Source organism: Arvicola amphibius, chromosome 4, assembly GCF_903992535.2.
Source record: "Arvicola amphibius chromosome 4, mArvAmp1.2, whole genome shotgun sequence".
In the NCBI taxonomy this organism is placed as follows: Eukaryota; Metazoa; Chordata; class Mammalia; order Rodentia; family Cricetidae; genus Arvicola; species Arvicola amphibius.
Genome location: NC_052050.1, coordinates 119,917,731 through 119,941,843, shown reverse-complemented (window position 1 = coordinate 119,941,843; position 24,113 = coordinate 119,917,731). Strand labels below are relative to the sequence as shown.

Genomic DNA, 24,113 nt, shown 5'->3' with positions numbered 1-24,113 from the left:
GTGCACAGAAAATCTTTTGGGGTCATTTTGGTTTTGATATTATTTCACAGTTTCTCTTCTTTTTAAAATAATTACTTTTAAGTATGTGTGTGCGTACATGCCTGAGTGCTGAGTGTGCATGTGTTTCTGTGCTGGTTCTCTTGAAGGCTGGAGGCTACAGATGCCCTGGAACTGAGATGCAGAAGATATGAGCTGTCTGATATGGGTGCTGGAAACAGAGCTTGGGTACTATTGAAAATTCAGGACATGTTACTTGCTATCTTTTCAACCCTTCTTAAGTTATTCCTTAAATGACATATAAATAAGACTAATTTGTAAGGATATGTTTATTTCTTATAACTCAACATATAACTATTCATTTTTCAGGAAATCAAGCCACCTTCCATTTCTTAATAGAAGATACTGAGAGGTCTGTGAAAGTATCTTGCCTGATGGACCCCAGAGTTAGCTGTCTCCATGGTTACAGCATGATTTTTTTTTTTTAGGACATTTCTGTCTTCTTTTGTTTACTGAATATCTCAGTATATTGCTTCTCAGAAATGTCAACTAGGCTACCAACACCCACTGGAAGCATAACTGCAGCTGCCACTGCCGCAGATTCAATGTCTGTCCCTAAGGCTGACCTTGGTGATAATGTCTGCACCAATTATTATTCATTACCAATGTTGAGGACCCCACTGACTATGCCAGGACTGCTGCCAAATCACTGGGCTTATCTCCATCAATCAGCACAATGTTACCTCTGTTCTATGTTCTCAAATGTATATCAGAAAATGTTCTCACCTCTTTCTCTCTGCCTCTGTCTCTCTCATATTCAGGAATTGCAAGTAAAAGGAAATTAATATCAACCATAAATTATTTCCAATATCCATATATATGATATAGATATAAATAGATAAATGACAAGCAATAGATAAATAGATGATAAGTGATAGATAGATAGATAGATAGATAGATAGATAGATAGATAGATAGACAGACAGACACAGGTATATGCAAAAAAGGACACTTTACCAACTGAGCTATATCACCATTCTTAAATATTATTATTGTTACTGTTTGAAGCATTTGAAATTAGTCCCAAGGCTAAATCTAAATTAGCAAACAAACAATTCTGCCACTGAGCTGTATCCATAGACCCACGGTCCTAACTAGAAATACTGATGGCTTTATCTAAAGTTAGTTGAAAATCTTTCTATTTGAATTCAGATATTATTTTAATACATATGCTCTGATATTATAAGCAACAGAAAATACAATCATGTACTTAGCTTATAAAGAGGGGAAGGAACCTAGCTCATGGAGCTTAGAAGTGGGGCAGAAAATAAGTTAACATAGGTTATTACTCAGGAGTTAATTGAATTATCTGATAGAAAGTAGAAGAAACTGTGCACTTTGTAGAGGACACCCAAGAATAGTTGCTATCAGGACGGTTTAAGCCCAAATAGTAGAAAGGGGAGGGATTATCCTTGCAGATTGTTAAATATCATGGATAGAGAAAAGCACAATTGCAAATGTCTAAAAGAAAGTTAGCTAAGTAATTTAGAAAAACTTTGAAGAAGAAACTGATTTATCATTAAGGTACACAAATTAACTCTAGAATAATATTTAATTTTCACCAGTCCATAAACATGGACCAGTTTTTCTCCTATAAATGCCTTAAAACATGCTTAAAGTTAAAAATTAACATAGTTTAAGCTGAAATTTTAAAATGAAAATCCCAAAAGATACCCAAAATATCTATTATCACCTTAATGTTTTAAAATACCTTAAGTAATAAATGAGTTTCCATTAAATAGAATAATTAGTAGCTTACAGGTTGCATAAAGCAATATATGGTTTGGAAACCACCATTTTGTTCCAGCAGCAACTGGAATACTGAACATACTGAAAAATAAGAAAGCAGGTCAGATCACAGTGCACCCCAAATCTGAGAAGCAGATCAGTCACACATCGAGATTGGAGGCAGAGCTTGGAGATGAAAGACGAAGGGACTTGTCAGTGGAATCTGCAATGGGAAGCATCACAGAAGTGTTTGTGAAGTTCATGGTTCAGGACACAAACTTATAAAATACTGAAGCCTAATCATAGGACTATAAACCTTTCCCTAGTCACATATTGTACCACACTAACACTGAAACCTGTTTAGAGAAATTTCATTCAATCTTTATGTCATAATAGAAGTAATAACAATGAACATAATTTGATAAAACAGTTTCAAGAGTAAGATAAATCAGACTTATATATGACAGAGATTAGAATTATCAAAGGGGCAATGTAAAATGATTAATATGGTGAGGGTTATAATCGATTAATTAAAATATATGGAAAAATAGGTACTATAAGTATAACGGAAAGGAAAATAAGTTATTATTATTATTATTATTTTTGAGAGAAAGTCTAACTATGTTTTACTGACTGGCCTAGAACTCACTACATATATCAAGCTAGCCTTGAACTTACTGTTTCTGACTTTTGAGCAATGGGATTAAGGGAGTTAAAACATGGTAGAAATATTTGAAAGAATAATGACCTGGATTTTCCAAAATCAATATCAGACACTAAACAACAAATCCAGGAAGCTCAGAGAACACCAAACAGTACAAATGCCAAAACAATTATACCCAGGCACACAATATTCAAATGCAGAAAATCAAAAACAAAGACAAATATCCTGAAAGGAGTCATAGTTAAAGAACAGTACACAGGAGCAAAACAGAAATTACATCTGACTGCTCAGAATCCATGTGTGATAGAGTGCAATGAAACATTAAGGTGTTGAGAGAAAGAAGTCAAACATCCAAATTCTTTACTTCTCAGGAAACTTCACTTTAAATGTAGCTGAAAACAGATTTCCCAAGTGACCGAAAGAAAGATTGTCTGTGGGGAGCTACCTTGAAAGAAGAGTTTTCAAAAGGGAAGCGACAAAGGGCACTTTGTTTTATATTTTTTGATATTAATATTGGAAGAGCATCAGAGTACATTAGGGCAAAATAGAAAGTTTAGTATTACTATTCTTAACTCTTAATATGTAAATAATATAAATATAGGCTTAAATGTGATTATATAAAAGTAAATTTAAAACAAATTTTAGAAGTGATAGGAGAAAGAAATTGGAATACATCATCATTCTGAGACATTCAAATGGTTCATAAAGAGGAATATTATCATTTGAAGTGGAATTTGATTCACTGTAAATATCAGTGTCAACTCTCGAACAGACATGGAAAAATATAAACATAAAAATAAATAAATATAACCAATTTTCTTCAAATTTGAAAAGGATTGAATCAAATAAAATTTTTATGAAAATCTCTAAAAGTTAAAATACAAAGGAAGACAAAGACAGGAACAAAGAACAAATGAAACAAACTAACTTGCGATATACTTACGTGTAAGTTTAACTGTATGACACTAATGACCATTTGAACCTCAATTATGTGTGTGTTTATGCTTATGTGTGTACACATTTATGTAGGTGCACTTACACATATTTGTATGGGGTATGGAGGCTAAAGGTTAATGTGTCTTCCTCTATTATTCTCAACCTTGCTGTCTCTCTGAATCTGACATGTAGAATGTCTAGACAGAAAGCCCCAAGTGTGTGTGTGTGTGTGTGTGTGTGTGTGTGTGTGTGTGTGTGTGTGACATAGATAGGATAGAAAGAAAATGAGATAGATAAAGACTTGAGTTCAATGTCCAGCACTCATAACTATAAAGTGTCTAAAATTGTGTACCCTTGCAAATCCAGTGTTGGGTAGGTAAAGACAAGGAGATTCAACTGGTAATGACTGGTCAGCCAGCCAAGCCTAATCCAGGAACTTATGTTCCAGTCCCAAAAAGCAATGTAAATCTGTCCTACAAAAGCATCTGTACAAGCATACATACTTGCCTTGGCGCGCACACACACACACACACACACACACACACACACAAACAGAGAGAGAGAGAGAGAGAGAGAGATAGATAAATGTTTCATTGCATAACATTTGAGAAATAATCAGAGTATTTTCAGATAATTGGAAAAATATTAAGATATATGAAAGAAACTGACCACATTTTTATGGTCCTATTTATAGGAAATATGCAGAATAGGCCAATTTATGGCAGCACAAATAGCTTAGGTCTTGTCAGAGGCCAGAGCTAGAAGGGAATTAAAATGAGTGTCAAAGACTGTGAGGCTCATTGTTAAAGAGTTTAAATGCTCCATCTTCTCTAGCAAAATTATATGGAAATACTTGAGAACTGCTGAACTGAAAATACCAAAGAGTAACTAATGGTACAAAATATATCTTATTTCTTAGTAAAGCTGTTGCTTTAAAAATTGCATCAATAACAAAAACATTTTCATTGTTGTTCCTTTTCATGGATACATTGAAAGATAAGAGTTAATAGTAATGAAAAATTTAAATAATTCTACAGAGACAAAGATTTAATGGAAATGAGAAGTATAGGAAATACATGAAAATGAATAAAAAATCAGTGAATAATTTTACAGATACGACATTGAAGCTCAGCAACAACACAATTTTGAACACAGTAACAGGAAAGCAAGCACCAGTATTGGAAGTAGAACTCGATCCAGAGCAGGCAGTCCTACAAACCTGCTGATGGTTCTTCAAGTACTCCTAAAAGCCCAGATATCTCAGAAAATAAATGTCATTTTCATAGTGTTACTTCTAGGCACAAATAAATAATGTAAAATATCCTCTTAAAATATTGATGCTTCTAACATTTTTTTCTTCATTAGCCCCCACAATAAGCAGAAAATGGAATTATATATTCTAGGTGACTATTTGCTTCCATAAATTAGCCTCTTCTGCATATTTCCTATAAATAGAACCATGAAAATGTGGTTAGTTTCTTTCATATACCTTAATTTTTTTCAGATTGTCTGAAAAATACTTTGATGATTTCTCAAAAGCATTCAGAATACTACTTATAATAATACTCTGGGAATAATTAAACGTTAACTTTTGTGATCATAAATTTCTAGCTGCCATTGTGATTCGCCTGTTTCCACACATGAGAAATCAGAATCCTGAGAGATGTGCTTTGCACCCCGTTCAGGAACATCTGGACCAGTGGTTTATGTTTAATATGAAAAATACCCCTTGTTATCAAAACAGGCTGAATTAATACACACGTCATTTATCACCTTTATCATTACTATATGCAGGCAAATCAATCTTCCCAGGAAGAACTTGCAACTGATGGCAAAAGATAACCCAGTAAATGTTACTAAACATTCACAATTATTTATTCTCACCTGGCATTTATTTATCTTATATCCTCTGGTAAGTTTTCCAGTAAGTTTGAAGCCTATGATATACACTTAGAATGTGTTGGAACCCCACTCTGGCAGGAATCATCAGGGGCTATTTGGGAGGGGATGCAAGGTTAAAGAAAATAGAATGTTAAGAGAAATAGAGACAGAAAACACAGGAAAGACCTGGAAAACTGAAGGTAAATACCACCCATTCCGAATTTATTTCAGAACTTGCTTTTATGCAGATTAAAGGCAGAAGGCAGAACAAAGAGCAATACAGTCGGCTAAATGCCTCCCTGCACTGTCTGTGGGAAGAAGCACAAGCAGGTGCATTATCTCTCACAAGAATTCAGATAGCAGCAAGCAGCTACTAGCTCTAACTGGATGTGCCCTACACCAGCCCGAATCTTAGTAGATAATATGTTCTTCCATCTGGGCAAAAATGCTCTTTTTTATGGGCTTAATAGGGATTTTCTCACAGTCCTCAAGGATGCAGACTGAGCAAGCAAGGTTGAATTCAAATGATTTATAAGTGAGAATTGACTCTAGAAGAAAACTGAGTTACATGTGTGCTACCACAAGTAAGTATACTGTTTTTAAAAAGTGAATCTCTGACCTAGGTGGCAGAATAAAATATAAATTAAAATCTATAATGTCTTTGATAAATTCTGTGAGTGATATAATTATACAATCTAGAGAAAGGTATTATAAACCATTGAGTACATAGATACATGAGTTGTTTCACAATGATTTAGAATTTACCTCCTTTATTTACAATAACAAATTGTTATTGTTTACACTGTAACATGTTCATACTTTTAGGTAAAAGCAATTGCCATTCAGAACCACATGCATATTGAACATGCCAAAATGAAATTGGTGTCATTTTATAAATAAAATAAATTTAGATGGGTGAGTTCTGAAATCTGTATCTCCAAGTTTTCTTAAAATCATTTTTCTATAGGCCCCTATAGAGTGATTCTGAGTGGATATAAACATCTGAGAGGTAGAAAAATAATCTAACCTTAAAATAATCATTAGTTTACCTTTCAGCTTCTACTGTATAATAAAATATCCCAAAACACAATGGCTGGAAGTTTCATGAGAAGAACAAATTAAGTGTAAGTAAAGTTGGGGTTTTACATTTGTTTGTTCCTTTTTGTTTTTGGTTTGCACTCTAATTCAGCTGTGGTGATGTTCATCTACATTCCCAACCCTCCTACAGAAAGATGGGAAGTGGAAATAGAAGTATTGCCCAAATGCTCATGGTCCAGCTGGCCAAATATTCAAGAGAGTGGCAGAAACAAGAAGGAGCCTGTCTCCAGCAAGGTAGATGAAAAGAATTCTAGAAAATTGCTCTTGAATCCCCATGTTGAAGCATATGCTCACACACACACACACACACACACACACACACAAACACACACGCGGTGGGGGAGAATAAAAAATGGAACACTAAGAAAGAAATGCATAGAAAAATTCTATTGTGAAACATAAAAAAATTAAAGTTACTATAATATCTGACTAAAAACTACTTTTCAAAAAAGATATTGCATATTTTATCTAAAAGAAAATATATTAAAACATACAAGGATAAATGATGCATAATGTAATAACAGGGGAAATTTAGCTAAACAAACACAGCAGATTGTATTTATATAGATATGTTACAATAACAATGGAAAAAAGCATCATAAAGTTGAGAATGAGTGGGAAACACAGGAAGAGTCATAAGCAAGAGGGGGTTAAACGGTTTAATACCATACAGCTGCATAAAATTCACAAAAATATTTTAAATATTAAAAAGGTATTCCATAGGAAGATATGAAACATACTTAAATGGTATTTTCATTGCATCTTTACGTAAGAGTATCTGTTTTAAATTGGTATTACAAAGGCTAATTGAAAAATATTTTAATATAATTTAAATGTAGGAAAAAGTAAATTACGTAATACCATGTTTCACCTTCAAGAATAAAAATGCTCTACTTGAATAATTAGAATCAATAAACTATTGCCAATTTTCCATTGTTTTATGTAATTACACCAAAAGAGATTTAGTCACATTGTGTGATTTTCCCTGGAGAACTATGAAGCAAGGCCTATTTGTCCACATAGAACACTGACAGAACACAGAAATGATTCCACCAAGTCTAGTTGAGTGAACCAATAGGTTCATTGGAATTGCCTTCAGGAGCATGGATATTTTGAAATCATGGAGATCTCTGAATTAAGAGAAAGAACAGCTCATCATGCATGAGAATTCAAAAAAAAAAACCTGCATCCTTTGAGCTCCCTGTATGAGTAGGACACTTGCAAGTTTGAGTAGCAGCTGCTGTTTCCCTCATCATTGCAGTAGTTGCCTTCATCGTCTTGTCTTTGTCATTGTGGCCATCATCATTTTTTTTTCCTCCTCTACTTCTCCTCTTTCTTCCTTCTTTTCGTCTTCTTTTGCTCTTCCTCCTCCTCCTTCTTTTCTACGTACACATAACTTTAGTATCACAACAAAGTATACACTTAAACAAAAGAGAGCATTATTTTAAATTCTCCATTTCCCTAAAAGTGAGCAGCTTATCATCAAGCATTCTGTCCTTTCTGGGAAGTTCGCAGTGGCCAGAGCCAGCACACACTACTGAAACCACATTGGCTGTGATGAATAAAGATTTGGGGATTTTATAAACTATCCTTCAACAAAGAAATTAAATCACTGTTTTTTAGAATCTTTATTAAAGTGAATATCTTGTGTACTTTTTTGAAAGTTGGAATCTTTTCATACCAGTATCTATTATTGCCTCTTTCTATATTCCTTGCAAAGCAATATCATGACCCTTGTAAGCTTTAGGAGCTCCTGAACTTTTGAAGCTTTCTCTTTACTTTCTGAGTCTTAATGAGCCTCCTTTCTGGATGAAATGTTTCAATTTTGAGGAAACAAGTCAAAACTTACAAATGTTGAAAATTTCTAATAGCAGTCAGGCGGTGGTGGTGCACACTTTTAATCCTAGCACTCGGGAGGCAGAGGCAGACGGATCTCTGTGAGTTCGAGGCCAGCCTGGTCTACAAGACCTAGTTCCAGGACAGGGTGAAAGCTACAAAGAAACCTTGTCTTGAAATAAACAAAACCTAAAAGAAAACAAAAAGAAGAGAAAATTTCTAATAGCAACATAAGAAAATAAAATAGATTTCCAGCCTCGAGAATTATATCATAATTATTGTCTGTTTTCCGTTGCAAGAGTGTTAAGCTTTTGAGGCACCAATAATCATGAAAATGAAAACCTCTGACAAAATTCTGCATTGCACAACCCTTCATTGAATGATTGATTTCTACATTTCTCCCATAACTGGAAGAAAATAAGCATGAATCTCTTTTAATACCTGAGAAGAAAATTTGTACAAAAGCAATAAAATTCAGTTGCAATTATAAGTGACCATTTAGAAAACATAGGTGGTAAAATTTCCAAAGACTAAAAATAGTTGTCAGCACATAATTTTTTTTTTTTTTTTTTTGGTTTTTCGAGACAGGGTTTCTCTGCAGCTTTAGAGCCTGTCCTGGAGCTAGCTCTTGTAGACCAGGCTGGTCTCAAACTCACAGAGATCCGCCTGCCTCTGCCTCCCGAGTGCTGGGATTAAAGGCGTGCGCCACCACCACCCGGCTCAACACATAAATTTTTAAGTTACGTTTATACCATATATAATCTTATTGTATAAGTACACAAATGTGATCTTAATATAAACATATTAATAGGGTATTAAGGCATATCATTCATTACACTTGAGTGAATTCTTTACTTTTATATCTTGAGTGTAAAATTATTCTACTTTATATTTGCTATAAAACAGTCTTTGAAATTAGCTAAAACACTAAGAATATTCTCATTCTTTCATGATTTTTTATTTTACTTTGTTTTAATATGGACAAAGATTTTTTCATTATTTCCAACGCCTTACATCTTTCCTAAAATCTCGAAGACACTGCAATATTAATAATAAATTAACCCATTTGATTGAAATGCTTAGAATTTAAATTTAAGCATAATATTCTATTCTGTAATTAGTATTTATTGCATGCAAAACTGCATTTGTCTAGTTTATCTGGAACTTTAAATTTTTATGCGCTTACCAAACTGAATAAATAATCCTGTTTAATATCTTAAATTTTGATAACTTTTACTGTAAATTTATTTTTTCATTTTTTTCTTTTTTATTTAATACTGTATGTCAATTCAGATCTGGTGGCCTAGGAAATCTCTAGCAAGTCTCCATAGGCCAAGCTTGTTTCTCTTTCTTTTGCCTCTGCCTTTCAATTTCTTGGAGTCCAGGAATACACCATGCCAGAGTTCGTTCGTTCTTTCTTTCTTTCTTTCTTCCTTCCTTCCTTCCTTCCTTCCTTCCTTTCCTTTTTTTCTTTTTCTTTCTTTTTTCCTTTTTCTTTTAAATACAGGGTTTCCTGACTGTCCTGGAACTCACTTTGTAGATCAGGCTGCCCTCGAACTCACAGAGATCCACCTGCCTCTGCTTCCAAAGTACTGGGATTAAAGGTGTGCACCACCACCACCTGGCTGCAGCTTTCATAAGACCTGTCTCTTTAATTAAAAGATCTACTTGGCAATAAAATACCTTTCTCCTATGATAAGTTGCTAATTTTTTCACCTAATATTTATTTTCCAGATTATTGAATTAAAATATCAGGAAGAAAGTTTAACATTATTATTTGTAAACTTGTTAATTATAGGAGGGTTTGATTATATATATTTTTACGTCAAAGCTTCCTATGACCTAGTAAGACTCATCACTTTAGTAATCTTAATTCTTTAACTCACTGAGTTATTTTTATCATATATTATATACTTCCTACCTCTCAAACTTCTGTCATTTCTTTTTTATCCCAGTCTAATTTCATTGTTTTATTTCATCTACTCTTAAGTTTCTGGTTGCTTGTTTATCTTTTAGAAGTTGACTCGCTGTTCTATGAAAGGTTTCTTCTATTGTGTCTTCTCTATCACTACGTTGACTTGAGTTTATTATTAAGCTGGCCTCTAATTTGCCTTCTAAAGTAATTATTTGACAATTCTGCACTTATAAATTGAGAAGGCATGTAGAATTGCAATAAACTCAAATTTCTTTGAGTTCATATTATTTTTTCAAATACTGTCTCAAAAAACAAATGTATTTTGCTAGCATGAGGTCTCTTTTCACAGACTGATCTCTTTGGATGTTTGTTATTTCTTTATTAACCTTCAGTTTGACTGTAGGAGTAAACAAGCAAAGGAAATCTAGTTTCTGAAAAATGGTGTTGATGGGGGAGGAGCAGGTGAGCTGCCAGCCCCCTGCAGGGTGTCAGGATAAAGCCCCTTTTTTTCTCTTAAGTCATATTCTTGACCTTAGGATCTAAGACCTAGTCCAGTTCCTTCGTAGTCACATATGCAAAATATCTCAGGGTTTAAGAATTTATGTGAACTCGTTTATTATAAATTGTTGTTACATATGTACAAAGTAAATATGTAAATACAATCTGCTCTATATGTATAATGTTAACTGTATGTATGTTTTCATGGCTGACCATTTGGTATTAAATAACCAATTTGTGTTCTTTTCCCAGGTGAGATAATTTCTCCCACTGTCAACATTCCTGGATTGACAGAGCAAAGGGGTTATATAGGAGGGTATGGAAGGAGAAAAAGGAAAAGGGAAACAATACAATTATATTATAAACTAAAAAGAATACATACAAGAAAACTAAATGTGTGCAGTGTTTTATCTACATATTTATATGTGTGCAAATATATACATGAATTTTATAATAAAATATATTAATACTAATAGTTATGAAACCATTCTAAAGAATTACAACAAACTGCTAGGATAGTCATCTTGAACATCTTTCAGGATGCAAAAAATTCATCTCACTTGTTTAAATAACAGTTGGGTGAACGCACCCCTCACAGTCCTGACTTGGATCACCAACTCCAGTTGGAATGGGACCGATGGAACATGCGAGCAAACCGGACTCTCTGAATGTGGCCGACGGTGGAGGCTGACTGAGAAGCCAAGGACAATGGCGCTGGGCTTTGATTCTTCTGCATGGACGGGCTCTGTGGGAGCCTTCTCAGCTTGGTTGATCACCTTCCTGGACCTGGGGGGAGTTGGGAGGACCTTGGTCTTAACATAGAGTAGGGAACCCTGATGACTCCTTGGCCTGGAGTGGGGGGGGTATGGGTGGAGGGGAGGGGAGGGAAGGGGGAGGAGGAGGGGAGGAAATGGAAATTTTTAAATATAAAAAAATAAACCATGAAATAAAAAATAAAATAAATAAATAAATAACAGTTGGAACCATCCTCTTCTTCATTCTCCATGTTGGGGAATATATGCTTCACGAGTTTAGAATGTTTGGCTCTTCCAAGTAATAGATCTTCTTTTCGAGGAAATTTTCAGAAATGCAAAAAGGGCACTGCCAGAACTCAGACCCAGAAGCCAGGCAGATCATTCTAATATTGCACTCCATGATTTGAGTTTTAACCCCTAATTACAAATAAATCTGACCATTATTAATTCTATGAATATTGCACTGATTGCCTTTTGTCTACTTGACACAAACCTAAACATATTGGTTATCTCATTTTAGGAGTTGCCTCCAGGAGATTGATTTGGTGCAAGTTTGGGAGACATTTTCTTTATTAATGATTGATGTGTGAGAACTGAGACCACTGTGGCTGGCAGTACCACCTCTGGGCATGTGGTCTGGGTAGTATAGAAAGAAGGCAAGTAAGCCACTTTCTTCCATGGTTCATGATTCTACATCAGTCTCAGTGATGAACTATGTTAGGGCTTGAAGAATTGTTTTCTTTTATAATAACTAAATTAAGAAAAATTATAATGCAGATATCTCTTATGTGTGTTTTCAAAGCTGTAATTGTTAACAAAAGAATAACCAACTGAATAGCTTTTGTGTCGTGTAAGCTTTCAACAAATTCATTAAAGCATTATTTAGTTCATTGAAAATGGTATCTTCTCAGAGACAGTAAGATGGCTCAGCAGATAAAGGCATTTGCTACCAAGCTACATGACCAAGTGTGATCTTGAATTCATAAGGTGAAATGAAAGAATTGTCTCTCTACAGGTCATCTTATAACCTCCAAACATAACATAAGCATGCCCATACATACATATACACACATATACAAATGATTACATTTGCATACATAGGTATAAAAAAGGGTGGTATGAACATGTGAGTCTTCTGCTTGTTTATGATTTAGATACAAAAGACAGTCACATGAAAATCTATTCTGAAATACAGAAATAGATTCAGAAAGCTATTATTTGTGAGAATAATGTGATCTACTAAATAAGAGCAAAAATGAGAATATGGAGTCCAACTTCTTTTAGCAGCTTTTCACGTGGTGCTTTGTACTGGTCCAATTAAATGGAATATTGCAAAGGTACCTAAATTGTGAATTACACTTTGCACTTAACTATGAAAAATATTGTGAGACAGGTTATGAATACATTCTTAATATGCAGCTTTGTTGTTGAAAAAGTAAAGAGTTCAAAGTAGAGATTTCAGAATAAATTCCCAATAGATTTTTGAAAAAAAAAAAGAAACAGAAGAAATAAACATTTTGATACTGGCCAACCTCAAATAAATATTTTTCTATTACACACAAACACACACACACACACACACACACACACACACTAGCACTAGTTGAAAGGGAAGAAGAAAGAAGGAGCAAGAATGGAACACAGAGGAAATAGAGGGACTGAGCTCTGGAATGATGAAAGAGAAGATAAACCAATTAGTGCTATATGCAAGTTCCTCCATTAAAACCACAGTGAACCTTGGAAATCTGGGGTTGGCAGGGGCAGTCTAAATGATGTCTCTAGCGGGAGACTTCATCTCTTAGTCTTTTCAGAGGTCTCATTAGAATTGAAGTCAATTAACTGACTGCAAGCTGGTCATGCTCATGAGATGCTTCTAGAAGAAACTGATTCTGCTCTGTATGTGCTCTGCAAGCCCAGCTTCCCAAGCCCTTTTCAAGGATGTGGGTTCACTCCGGCATTTCAGTATAGCTTTCCTTACTAAACTGTGCATTACGCGTGAGAGAGGGAGCATCCCCACATATTTCTTCCCCCTAATCCTGGAAACCGCTGACTATCCCCTTTTCCGCTGGGAGGCTTTCTGCTCCCCTCCCTCCAGGATTTTAGTAGGCTCTGCACCAATTCTACACTATCCCTTCCTGTTTTAAGTGGCGAAAGGCTGAACACTTCCATGCGTGAAAGTGGCCTGTCACTCTGTCCCGCTGTGCAGCTGTGATTGGCGGGAAGGACTAGTCCTCTGGCCCCGCCCCCGCCTGTCTTTGCCGCGCTCCGTGGTTTTTTTGCAAAGGTGGAGAGCCGCGATTCAGGCGCTTGGACTCGATAGAGCAGCATTTCCAATTTTGACTTCTGTTCTTCCTCGACCAGTGAGTCAGAGCCAAGAAAAGGCTAGTCTTTCCTTGCTGAAAAAGCTTGGGGGAACTGTTGCTCAGGACCTAGGCACTCCTGACGCATCGTCTCGATCTCACTTCCTTCTATGGCTTCACTGTGAAATCACTTGCGTGTTTGCAGCCCTGTGAATCCCTCTTCAGGGCTCAGAGGAGGGGTCCAGGAAAACATCAAGTATTCCAAAGGGAGGGTTTCTGAACGCTGTGGGAGCTGTCTGAGGTGCTGAAACCTTCCAAGCGTTTGTCTCCACCAGCCCCAAGGGGTCGATGGCACATTTTCATTTCTGCTTTTCTGGTCCCTCATGCCTCGGATAAGACTCTTTCCAGGTTAGTGAATATCGCTCCGTATCATGGCCCACGTGAGACACTTTCGGACACTAGTTTCTGGATTTTACTTCTGGGAAGCCGCACTGTTACTGAGGTAAGTCCTCATGCATTAACAATTTCATTAAAAGCTCAATACATCAGTGCATTAATCTGCAACCACTTGTTAATGAGGAAGCTGAGAAACGTGTGATTGTGCACCGACTTACTGAAACTATCCTTTAAATCATACTTTTCTGTTTAAAGGAGCCTAGTAATCTGTCTATTGGGACCCCTAGAAACATGTAATTTCCTGTTATTTTCACTGAATGTGCATATTTAAGTAACTGAACTCTCCCCACGGCACTGTTTAAAACCTAAAGATTTCAAAAACATAGGTATTTTTCCTTCTCACATATTTCTCTTAGATTATTCTTTGCAATGGTGAATTGTGTGTTCTGAATATTAATTTCTTTTAAAAAGTTATGAAATATTAAGAATTTATAATTTGGACATTATTAAATTAGAAAGAAAATATAGAACATAGCACTTACTGATCAGAGAAATGTTATTTTTAATAGGTGCAGAGACTGAGTTACAAGGGGGACTTTAAGGTACTAATTTGCAATGACCTAATTCAATACATGAAGGCAAAATCATTAATAAACCCATCAGATATGTCCTATGCCTAAAGTTGTCTTTTGGAAGCAAGCAGCATAAAGGGCCTATCAACTTGCAAAATTAATGTGATATGACTTCTTTTTGCTACGCTCCAATCATTTTAGCAAGGCTTTCTACTTTATAATTACTTTGACGAGACTAAGGGAAGCTAGGTGGGAGTTCAGATAACTGAGACCCCATTTTCAGTGAAACACTGTATAAAAACACAATGGTTCATATAGATTTTTAAACTAGCAACATTAATTTGAAGTTACTATTGTCATATGATAACTGTGGGATTTTCATTTTAAATAACTGGAACAAGTGAACTTGTTAAGAATATAGTGGTTTCTATCTGGGGTAAGAATTCTTCCTTGTGATAGTAAATCAAGTTTTAATCTTATGGAGACCTTAAAATGGATGACTCTCATGAGTTGCCTTACAAAAGTCATACATACATACGTACATACATACATACATACAGTTCTGGAATGCCTGTATGGAATACTTGAATGATTAAGAAGAAAACTGCATTTTGTCCAAATGTTGACTACCTTCTATATTGAGGGATTTAATATAGAATATTATTATTATATTTAATATAGAATATTATTACATAGAATATAATAAAATGTTCCCAATGACAGTATGGTCAGGGAAAAGCATTTTAATATGATTTAAATTTCTGTATATTTAGTTGGTAGATTTTATATATAGGGAGCACATCAAAAGTACATAGCCCCTTCGCATATATGAAAATATGGGAAGTGGCATAAGGTTCAGATTAAAATAAACTGATAATTTTTCACTGTATTTTCCATTATAGTATATTTATATCAAAGGCGATACTATGAATTTTTAAAAAGCAACAGCGCTTATTTGATGTAAATTGATAGTCGGTAATTAAGACACATTAGTCAATGAAGTAAAATCTGTATAATGACAATTCATCACAATATTTTTATTGTAACTAGATATGATATCTTCATCATTGGGTATTCAGATTTATGATATTGTCCTTGAAATTTGCAAAAATCAATTAAATAATTACAATTTATCTTCAATAACATCAAAAAATTAAAAATTTAAAGAACAATCCAATCATAAATCTTTAGAAAAAGACTCCTCCACTAAAGAGCTTATTTCATATTTAAATTCCTCACCAATTTTCTTTCTTTCAAAAGAGAGGAAAAAGTTTATCCAAAACTGGAATCGGAGAAAAGTAGGTCATTGTTCTGTGCAAACTTTAATACCATATGAAAAATAAGTATTTTCAATCCCAGTCCAGTGGTGGTTCTTAAAAGAGGTACTATAGGTACGAAAACACACCTTACTGAAGATATGTATAAATGTCTTCATTGTGAACTATATCTACTTGTGATGTAGTAATAAAAAAAGAAAATGAGGTTGTTGATTTGAAATATGTCCTTCATTACTGTTAGCTATATAGTCAGGCTACAGTCCTGTTGAGCAGCGGAAATCATTACCTTAACATAATTCTGTCGTAGCAAACTTTTTGCAGGCAATATAGAAACAGGTGTAACAATCAAATACCAAATCATTTATAATGATCTGATTCAAATCACTTATACAGGTTTTTTTTTAAGATTTTAAAAGTTTTCTTTAAATAGTATATACATTTCTACAATAGACATATACATAAAATTTAGATAAAGTTTTCAGAAAGGGAACATACCCATGTGAAGGGATCACAGACCAAGAATTATCAATAACACAAAGGTGCCCACACTAATCACCATCTCCATCATCACCTTTCCCAAAGGTAATTGCTATCCTGACTTATGCCACAAATACGTTTTTCTTACTTTTGTACATTATAAACAAATAATAACTTGTATCTGATTAATTTTTCAGAACACTATGCTTGTATGATTATCCAGGGGCCTGCAAGTAGCAGGAACTTATTCCCATTAAAGTATGGTATACTTGTATGAGCACTTGACAATCAACTTACCCATTGCTCTCTTAATGAATTCATGAATTATATTCAAGGGCTGGTATGGGCTAATGTAATTCTACAATGAATATCCTTGAAGATCTTGTGTGTGTGTGTGTGTGTGTGTGTGTGTGTGTGTGCATGTGCACATGTGCATACATATATGTGAGTACTGTGTATGCCCTGATATTTTCTCTAGAAGAATTGCTGGGTCACAGGGCAGGCATGAGTGTGGTTAGACGACTATAATAAAGTTTGGTAGATGCTGTCATCTTCCCAAATCACTTGTACCTATAGTTATTCCTATAAGTAATGTCTGAGTTCCTCTTGTTTACTAATACATAACTAGGTTAATGCTAAGATATTATACAAATGTTTAATGTTTTCCTAGATGACTATTGCAAGACTACATATTTTATGCTTAGTAATTAAGCTTAATAAAATCATTCAAAGTTATCAGAACAAAATATTTATTACCACAATATAATCACAATTATTTATGAGGAAGACAAGTCAGGTTTGGGATATTTTTTAAAAGATGATTCTTTAAATAAGTTTATGTTTTAAACTTATATAGACATAGAATATTAATTTTGAAGTGTTGAAGGTGTTAAAGTTTTCTAGTTTTGCTAAAATATTGTTGTTTTATTAAATACTTCTCTGGGGATTTTAGTTTTCATCTTAATAAAAATCAGGAACAAAATGTCACTGTTCAGTTCTCTTTGAAATGCAGATCAGTGATGATTAAGAAGGGCTTGCAGAATAAAAGCCAAAAGCAGAAAACCACAAACAAAATTTTCTTTAACATGGTGAACCACAGATGACACCATTTAGCTTCTTTTCTTTATAGAGGACCAAGAGAGGCGTGCTACTTAAATAAATTATAACATTTTCTGGCTAAACCTGCCTGTGTAAACTTCAGAGATCAATGCCAATGAGAAGAAAACATGTCTTAATGCATTACTTCAAAATATTTTCTCATTTAAAATTTTTGGTTTTCCTTTTCACTATGCTCCAGAAGATGAGAACAATCCTTTGAAGTGGCTTTTCTGGGGAGATCTGTTTTCTTATATAACATACTGAAAAACAACATATTTAAGAAAATAAACTTATGTTTTATTATATGGGACTACATAGACTCAATAATTTTTATAGTTTTAATGAATTATACTTCAATAATAATTATTCTGTTTTTGAATGAAAAGCATTATATAGAGATGAATCATAGCCCAGCACTCTGTTCTATCTGTGTTGCATGTAACAGAGCAGATACTCTTTTCGTCTATACACTTTATTCTTTTTTATTCACACAACTCCATACCAAGGCATGCCAATCAACAATTGTGTTCTCATGTATAGTGTTAAGAATTTCAGTATGATTCATTCACCAAAATCTGTACATGTGGTTGTGTGCCAAACATGGCCAGTTATGCTCAAATGTGGAGCTGTTGCCTTGAAGCATAAGACTTGAAGCACAGAAGAGAGTGTGAGGTGGGGAGGATCAAGGGTCAAGAAATGGACACACTCTGTTTTCTGGAACATAAGGTGGGAAGCTATTGATAGGCTGGATGGTTGATTTAGATCGTGTCAAATATACGCTCAATGGTCAGAAAAGAATATTTTTTAAAAACAGGTAATTTTGATTATATAGTGTATGCTTACAGAATGGTGATTGACAAAGTTACTAGAAGAAAACACAGTTTATAATTTATGAGCAAATTCTTCTTGCTATAATTATTAACATGGCTGACATAATAAAACTTCAGGGATGGAAGAATGGCTCAGATCAAGGTGCTTGTTGCTAGACCATATGGCCCAGGGTATAATCCTAGAAACAACATGGTAAAAGAGGCCACCGAAGTGGTTTAGAATGTTTCAGGCTGAGATGCTACCTTTGTGTCCTGCAATTCCATTGGTCTGTAGTGATTTGTGCTAATTTAACTGCTACAAACGTAGATTTTAGCAAATGTATATAGAAAGAATACAAATAAACATGCATAAAAAAAGATACACACAATACAAATGTAGAGAAGAGAGATGGCTCAGCATAAGAGTACCAGACTCAGGGCCATGCAGCTGAACTTGTGTGCCTGCAAGCACGAGCACACACACACACATACACACATATGCCTTTTCCTCATGCTAGGGTTGCTATGGGGTTTGTGCCTAGTCTTATTGTAACTTGTTATGCAGTGTTCACTTGCTATCCCTGCGAGGACTGCTCTTTTCTGAGTAGAAGCGGAGAAGTGGATCTAGGTTAGAGGGAAGATGTCAGGGAGAACTGGGGGCATGGCGGGAGGGAAAACTGCCGTCAAGATTTAATGTCTGGGAGAAAATATTAAAAAATAAAAACAAGAAAGAAAATACATATATGTTCAATGTGGTCGGAACACAAAGACCAGTGCACTTAAGAAGTGTTCCGCAGCCGGGCAGTGGTAGCACACGCCTTTAATCCCAGCACTCGGGAGGCAGAGGCAGGAAGATCTCTGTGAGTTCGAGACCAGCCTGGTCTACAAGAGCTAGTTCCAGGACAGGCTCCAAAGCTACAGAGAAACCCTGTCTCGAAAATAAATAAATAAATAAATTTTTAAAAAGCGTTCTGTTCAGAACTCTTAGACTTTGTGACACGCACAATGGATCTTCACAGCTTCTCCTACCAAGCTTCTCTCTAATTCTTTCCCGTATGTTTTTCTTTATATTTAGACTATCAATGCTCACTGAAAACAACTAATACAGGCACATGTCTGCATAGAACTGTGATTCACTGGTTGTCTTTGCTTTGTTGCCTCCCATTCAAGAACGGTACAGTCCATAGTTTTGTTTTGTTTGGAGGAATAGCCAGGAAAGGGGAATAATAAACTACCCCATCTGGTTTTGGATTGGAGACAGGAACTCAATTGAGCAGTGCAGACACAGAGGTGAATTTACGCTAAATCTGCATGCCAACGACACACTTGCCAAAATCAGTGTTCTCTTTCTCAGATGCCATCAGAAGAAGAAACTGATAAATAGATGTAGCCCTATCACGGAACATTTCTGAAATGCAGAAAATCTCCATGCTAGACATTCTCTTGTAAGAAAGGAAGAGAACTGGTAATTCACAGTCAATTTAATCCACAGTAGTAGCCTTGGGGTGAAGTTAAAAATGACATAAAGGCTAAATTTATTAGGAACTGTTAGAGTGCTAATGGCTGGAAGAATTTCAAAGGCAAATTGGTCAAGGCATGCAACCACACGTATTTTCTACATCAAATATAGCAAACCTAGATAGTTCTGAGCATTTTACGAACTTATTACTAATGTGTTATGATTTAGGCACGGCTTGCGAATAGCTGGACCATCTAACTCTTCCCTAACTATGAGAACGTCTGACAAGCATTTACAATGGAGAGACAGTCCTGAATACTTAAAAATTCACACTGAGGCTTTTTTTAAAAATGGGAAATAATAATATATATTTGTTTCATAATTTCAATAATAAAAATGTTTTAATATTAAAAATTAAAATGTTATTACAAACTAAGAACGGTTTCCCTACATATGTATATGTAAATATTAGAACCTGGGTTTAGGTTTTATTTACTTTTTTACTATTTTTTTTTACATTTTAGATGTAATTCCTGCTATATCTGAATTATGGTTTAAATCAGGAACAATTTCCAATCTGTTGTTCCATACATGAAGCTCAAGCATTCCAGGTTAATATTGCTTTGAAAATTATACCTGAATACTTGTTTGGTTTTTATCAAAATGAGTAGAAAAATGGTTATATTAACTTTCTAAGGTGCAAAGCATTGGTTCAAAGCCTACCTTTTGACAGTTACTGTAAACTCATAGCATCACTTCCGTGGCTGTGCTTTCGTTTCATCCCAATTTTCTCTAAACTTAAAAATTACAGACTTATCAAGATTCGGCTCATTTCTAAACAAGGATATAGCTCTATAATGTTTAATTCAATATCATACATATCAACAAACAATAAAAGAGCCTGAGATGGTATTTGCTTATATACCATATGTTATGAAAAGTAAGTTTCATATTCAATATCTTATTTGAAATATACCACACGATTATCACTAGAAAATATTACCTACTAGGAGGAAAGTCAAAAAGCACGGGATAAAACCGGACTCCCTGAACATGGCGGACAATGGGGGCTGCTGAGAAGCCAAGGACAATAGCACTGGATTTTGATCCTACTGCATGTACTGGCTTTGGGGGGGGGGGCTAGCCTGTTTGGATGCTCACCTTCCTAGACCTGGATGGAGGGGGGAGGAACTTGGACTTCCCACAGGGCAGGGAACCCTTACTGCTCTTTGGATAGGAAAGGGAGGGGAATGGAGGGGGAGGGGGAGGTAAATGGGAGGCTGGGAGGAGGCAGAAATTTTTAATTAAAAATATATATATGTGTGTGTGTGTGTCTGTGTGTGTGTAGACATTGGAAAGTTCTTGAGACTAGTAATGGATTTGTTTGTTTTTACTTCATGAGGACTTGAAATTCTGTTATGCAAGGCAATATAAATTGTTTTACAATTGATCAACTATTATTAATATTCTTTCTCAGTTATTTTTATTATTTCTTTTTAAAGATTATTTTCTATATATTATTCTAACCATAGTCTATGAAATTTTGATGCCACAGACACATTGCTTATCGCTGGCTCATGTACTCTCATGCATTAATACTAACAATTTAAATTCCTGTACATGTAAAAAAATTCCCTCCAGTTTCTTTGGGCTACTGATATGCCATAGTCTAATCATTGCCACCCTGTTGTGAAAGTTCTTATGAGAAAATTGTACAGCTATATCACCTGGAGTCATAACTGAGAAATAAAGCATATATTTGCTTATTTTGAATTGCTATGTCTTTGCAGCTTTGACAGTAAACAAATCATGTCATTTAACTACTAATGCTGTTTAACATAAAGTAGTTCTGAAAGCAAAGAAGCAAGGATTAGTGCTTTCTTTTTTCAAATAAATATAGTTGTAAGAAGCCATTAGGCTTTCTACAAATACATTTTAAGTCACAACTTCCCCAACTAATGTCACTATTAGATGCCTGTCATAATAATATATGTTTTCTGAAGAATATTAGGGACACTGTCACTGTATTTTAGACTGTAGATATCAGTTTTGACAATAGGCACATGTGACATCTCATATGTAAAGCTATAATGTTCTTTTAAAGCAGAACTTCAGTAGTTAGTGTTGGTGTTTGCTGTAGACATCCTCCTGTTAGGCAGCATATCCTGTTACGTAAACATAGAAACTCAAGTGTACCTTCTCTAAGATACAACCTCGCACCTTGTCCCTAGTCTCAGTGACAGCATCTCGTCCATGTGCCAGTGCCACTTGATTCAAAGGCATAGTGGTTGCTTGAGTATGCCCCAAACAAAGTGAAAATTCTTTTCAGACAAAGTCAATGACATATTCCTAGTCCCTCTCCATGACTTCCATAAATCTCTTGCCCACTAAGGTATTTATGGAAGGTCTCTTGACTTCTGAAAAGAAGTCCTTTGTCATGTTTACATTTCTTAAAAGTAAATTAACAGTTTCAAAAGGACCACTCTCTTCAAGCTTAACCATAGACCCTGTTGCCTTTTTCTTCCACCATTCAAGAGAAAATTTGGTGAGGCATTTAGTGTAATAATATTAATATCATTAATATTTTTACATGAGATTATTTACTGCTGGGTGTGTCACTCTTTTTTCTTTCACAGAATAGAATTTCTAGTTAAATGTGTCTTAATTCTTCCTCTTTTCTACCATTCTCTTATGCATGCCTCCCTCCGCTGTTCCTATTGAAGGCCCTCCCTGCCTGCCTTTCTCTACTGCATGAAGTCACAGTGACGGTCTCCCTTTCACATGCTGGTAAAACATAAACCACATCTCTATCATTCGGTACATCCTTAAATCAGGTTTCACATTTGTTATTTACTGTCATGGATGTATGTGTCTGTGAGTGAATGTGTTCATGTACTGAAAAGCAGAGGACGAGGGGTGTCATCTTAGCTACCATCTACCTTATGTATCGAGGGAGAGTTGTTTTCTGTATTATTTGTTTTGTTTTGTTTTGTTTTCTTAAACAGAAGCAGAACTCATAGATTTAGTTGGTCAGTGAGCCTCAGGGGCTTCCCTCTGTTCTACACTGCTGGGATTGCCGATGTCTAGTACCACACCTGGCCTTTATACAAGAATTCTAGGCTTTCAGATTCAGATCCTCGTATTTGGGTATCACATGTTTTATTGACTACGCTATTGCCCTAACCCCACATTTACTTCTGATAATGCATCTGAATGGGAAAGAAGAAACAAAACCGGGAGACCACTCTGAACACGAGCCAGATATTAATCAATTGTTAATTAACATATTGAAGGTCACACTTATATTTCTCTCAGGTCTGTTACAGCTCTCATCAGAGTCACTGGCATGCTTCCAGATCCCTAGATAAAGGAAGAAATGCACAGTATAGGATATTTGTTTCTTCTTTAGATAGATAGATAGATAGATAGATAGATAGATAGATAGATAGATAGATAGATTGATGATGATAATTGATAGACAGATATAGATATAGACATAGATATAGATATAGATTAGATATAGATTAGATATAGATGATAGATAGATAGGTAGATAGATGATAGATAGATTATTAGATAGATATAGATAGATAGATAGATAGATAGATAGATAGATAGATAGATAGATAGATAGATAGATTTAGTTCCAAGATACTATTTATTTATTGCCGATAAGCACTGGAAATATAAAACTGCCAGTGAAAAAAGCAAGACACATTCTTTTTAGATGTGGAAACAAAAAAAAAAAAAACATCTTCCTGAGGAAGAAGAAAATTTAAATGTACACAGAGCACTAGATGGGACCTGAGAAGGAAGAAAAGAGGGAGTACTATTTCAAGTGGAAGTTGTTTCATTAGCATGAAAAACATTTCAAAAACAAAAAAAAAAATCAGACGGTACAGTTAGCTTCATAGTGTCATTTCTACCACATGGGCCCACATTTTCTTTTAATAAGATTATGTTATTTTTGGACTACCGTCTCCTAGAAAATCTGTAGGATATCAACGAGTGTATTTCAAAATAATGTTTTCTCTATTACAAAATGTTTTGTTTGCTTTCCCTTGAGCATAAGGGAAGATCATATTCTGAAAATCTAATGCATTTGCATGTGTTTGGTACATGCATTTATTAACTTTTATCACTTAAATTTTGTTTATTCTATACTTATAAATTTAAGGAACAAACTTTAATTATTGGTAAAGGGAACTGGTGTTATGGCTAATTCAGTATAGAGCTTCTTGAGCAATGAAGAGTACCCTATTTCTCCCTCTAGAACCTTTGAAAACCATGTGCTGTTGCACTATTGCAATCCCAGCACTAGTGAGGAAAAGACACATGATCCCAAGGATTAATTGGC

The 24,113-nt window shown here is 35.0% G+C and overlaps 1 protein-coding gene across 2 annotated transcripts in view; it reads left to right on the top strand.

The window, feature by feature from the left end:
* The first annotated feature begins 14,051 nt into the window (after nucleotides 1-14,051).
* Nucleotides 14,052-24,113, top strand: part of Glra3 (glycine receptor alpha 3) — a 147,217-nt gene continuing 137,155 nt past the window's right edge. The window contains exon 1 of one of the 2 annotated variants that reach the window (XM_038327681.1): nucleotides 14,052-14,170. In XM_038327681.1, the coding sequence (XP_038183609.1) occupies nucleotides 14,100-14,170 (71 nt within the window). In that variant the 5' untranslated portion in view covers nucleotides 14,052-14,099. The remainder of the gene's footprint in view (nucleotides 14,171-24,113) is intronic. The other variant, XM_038327682.1, reaches the window with a different exon arrangement.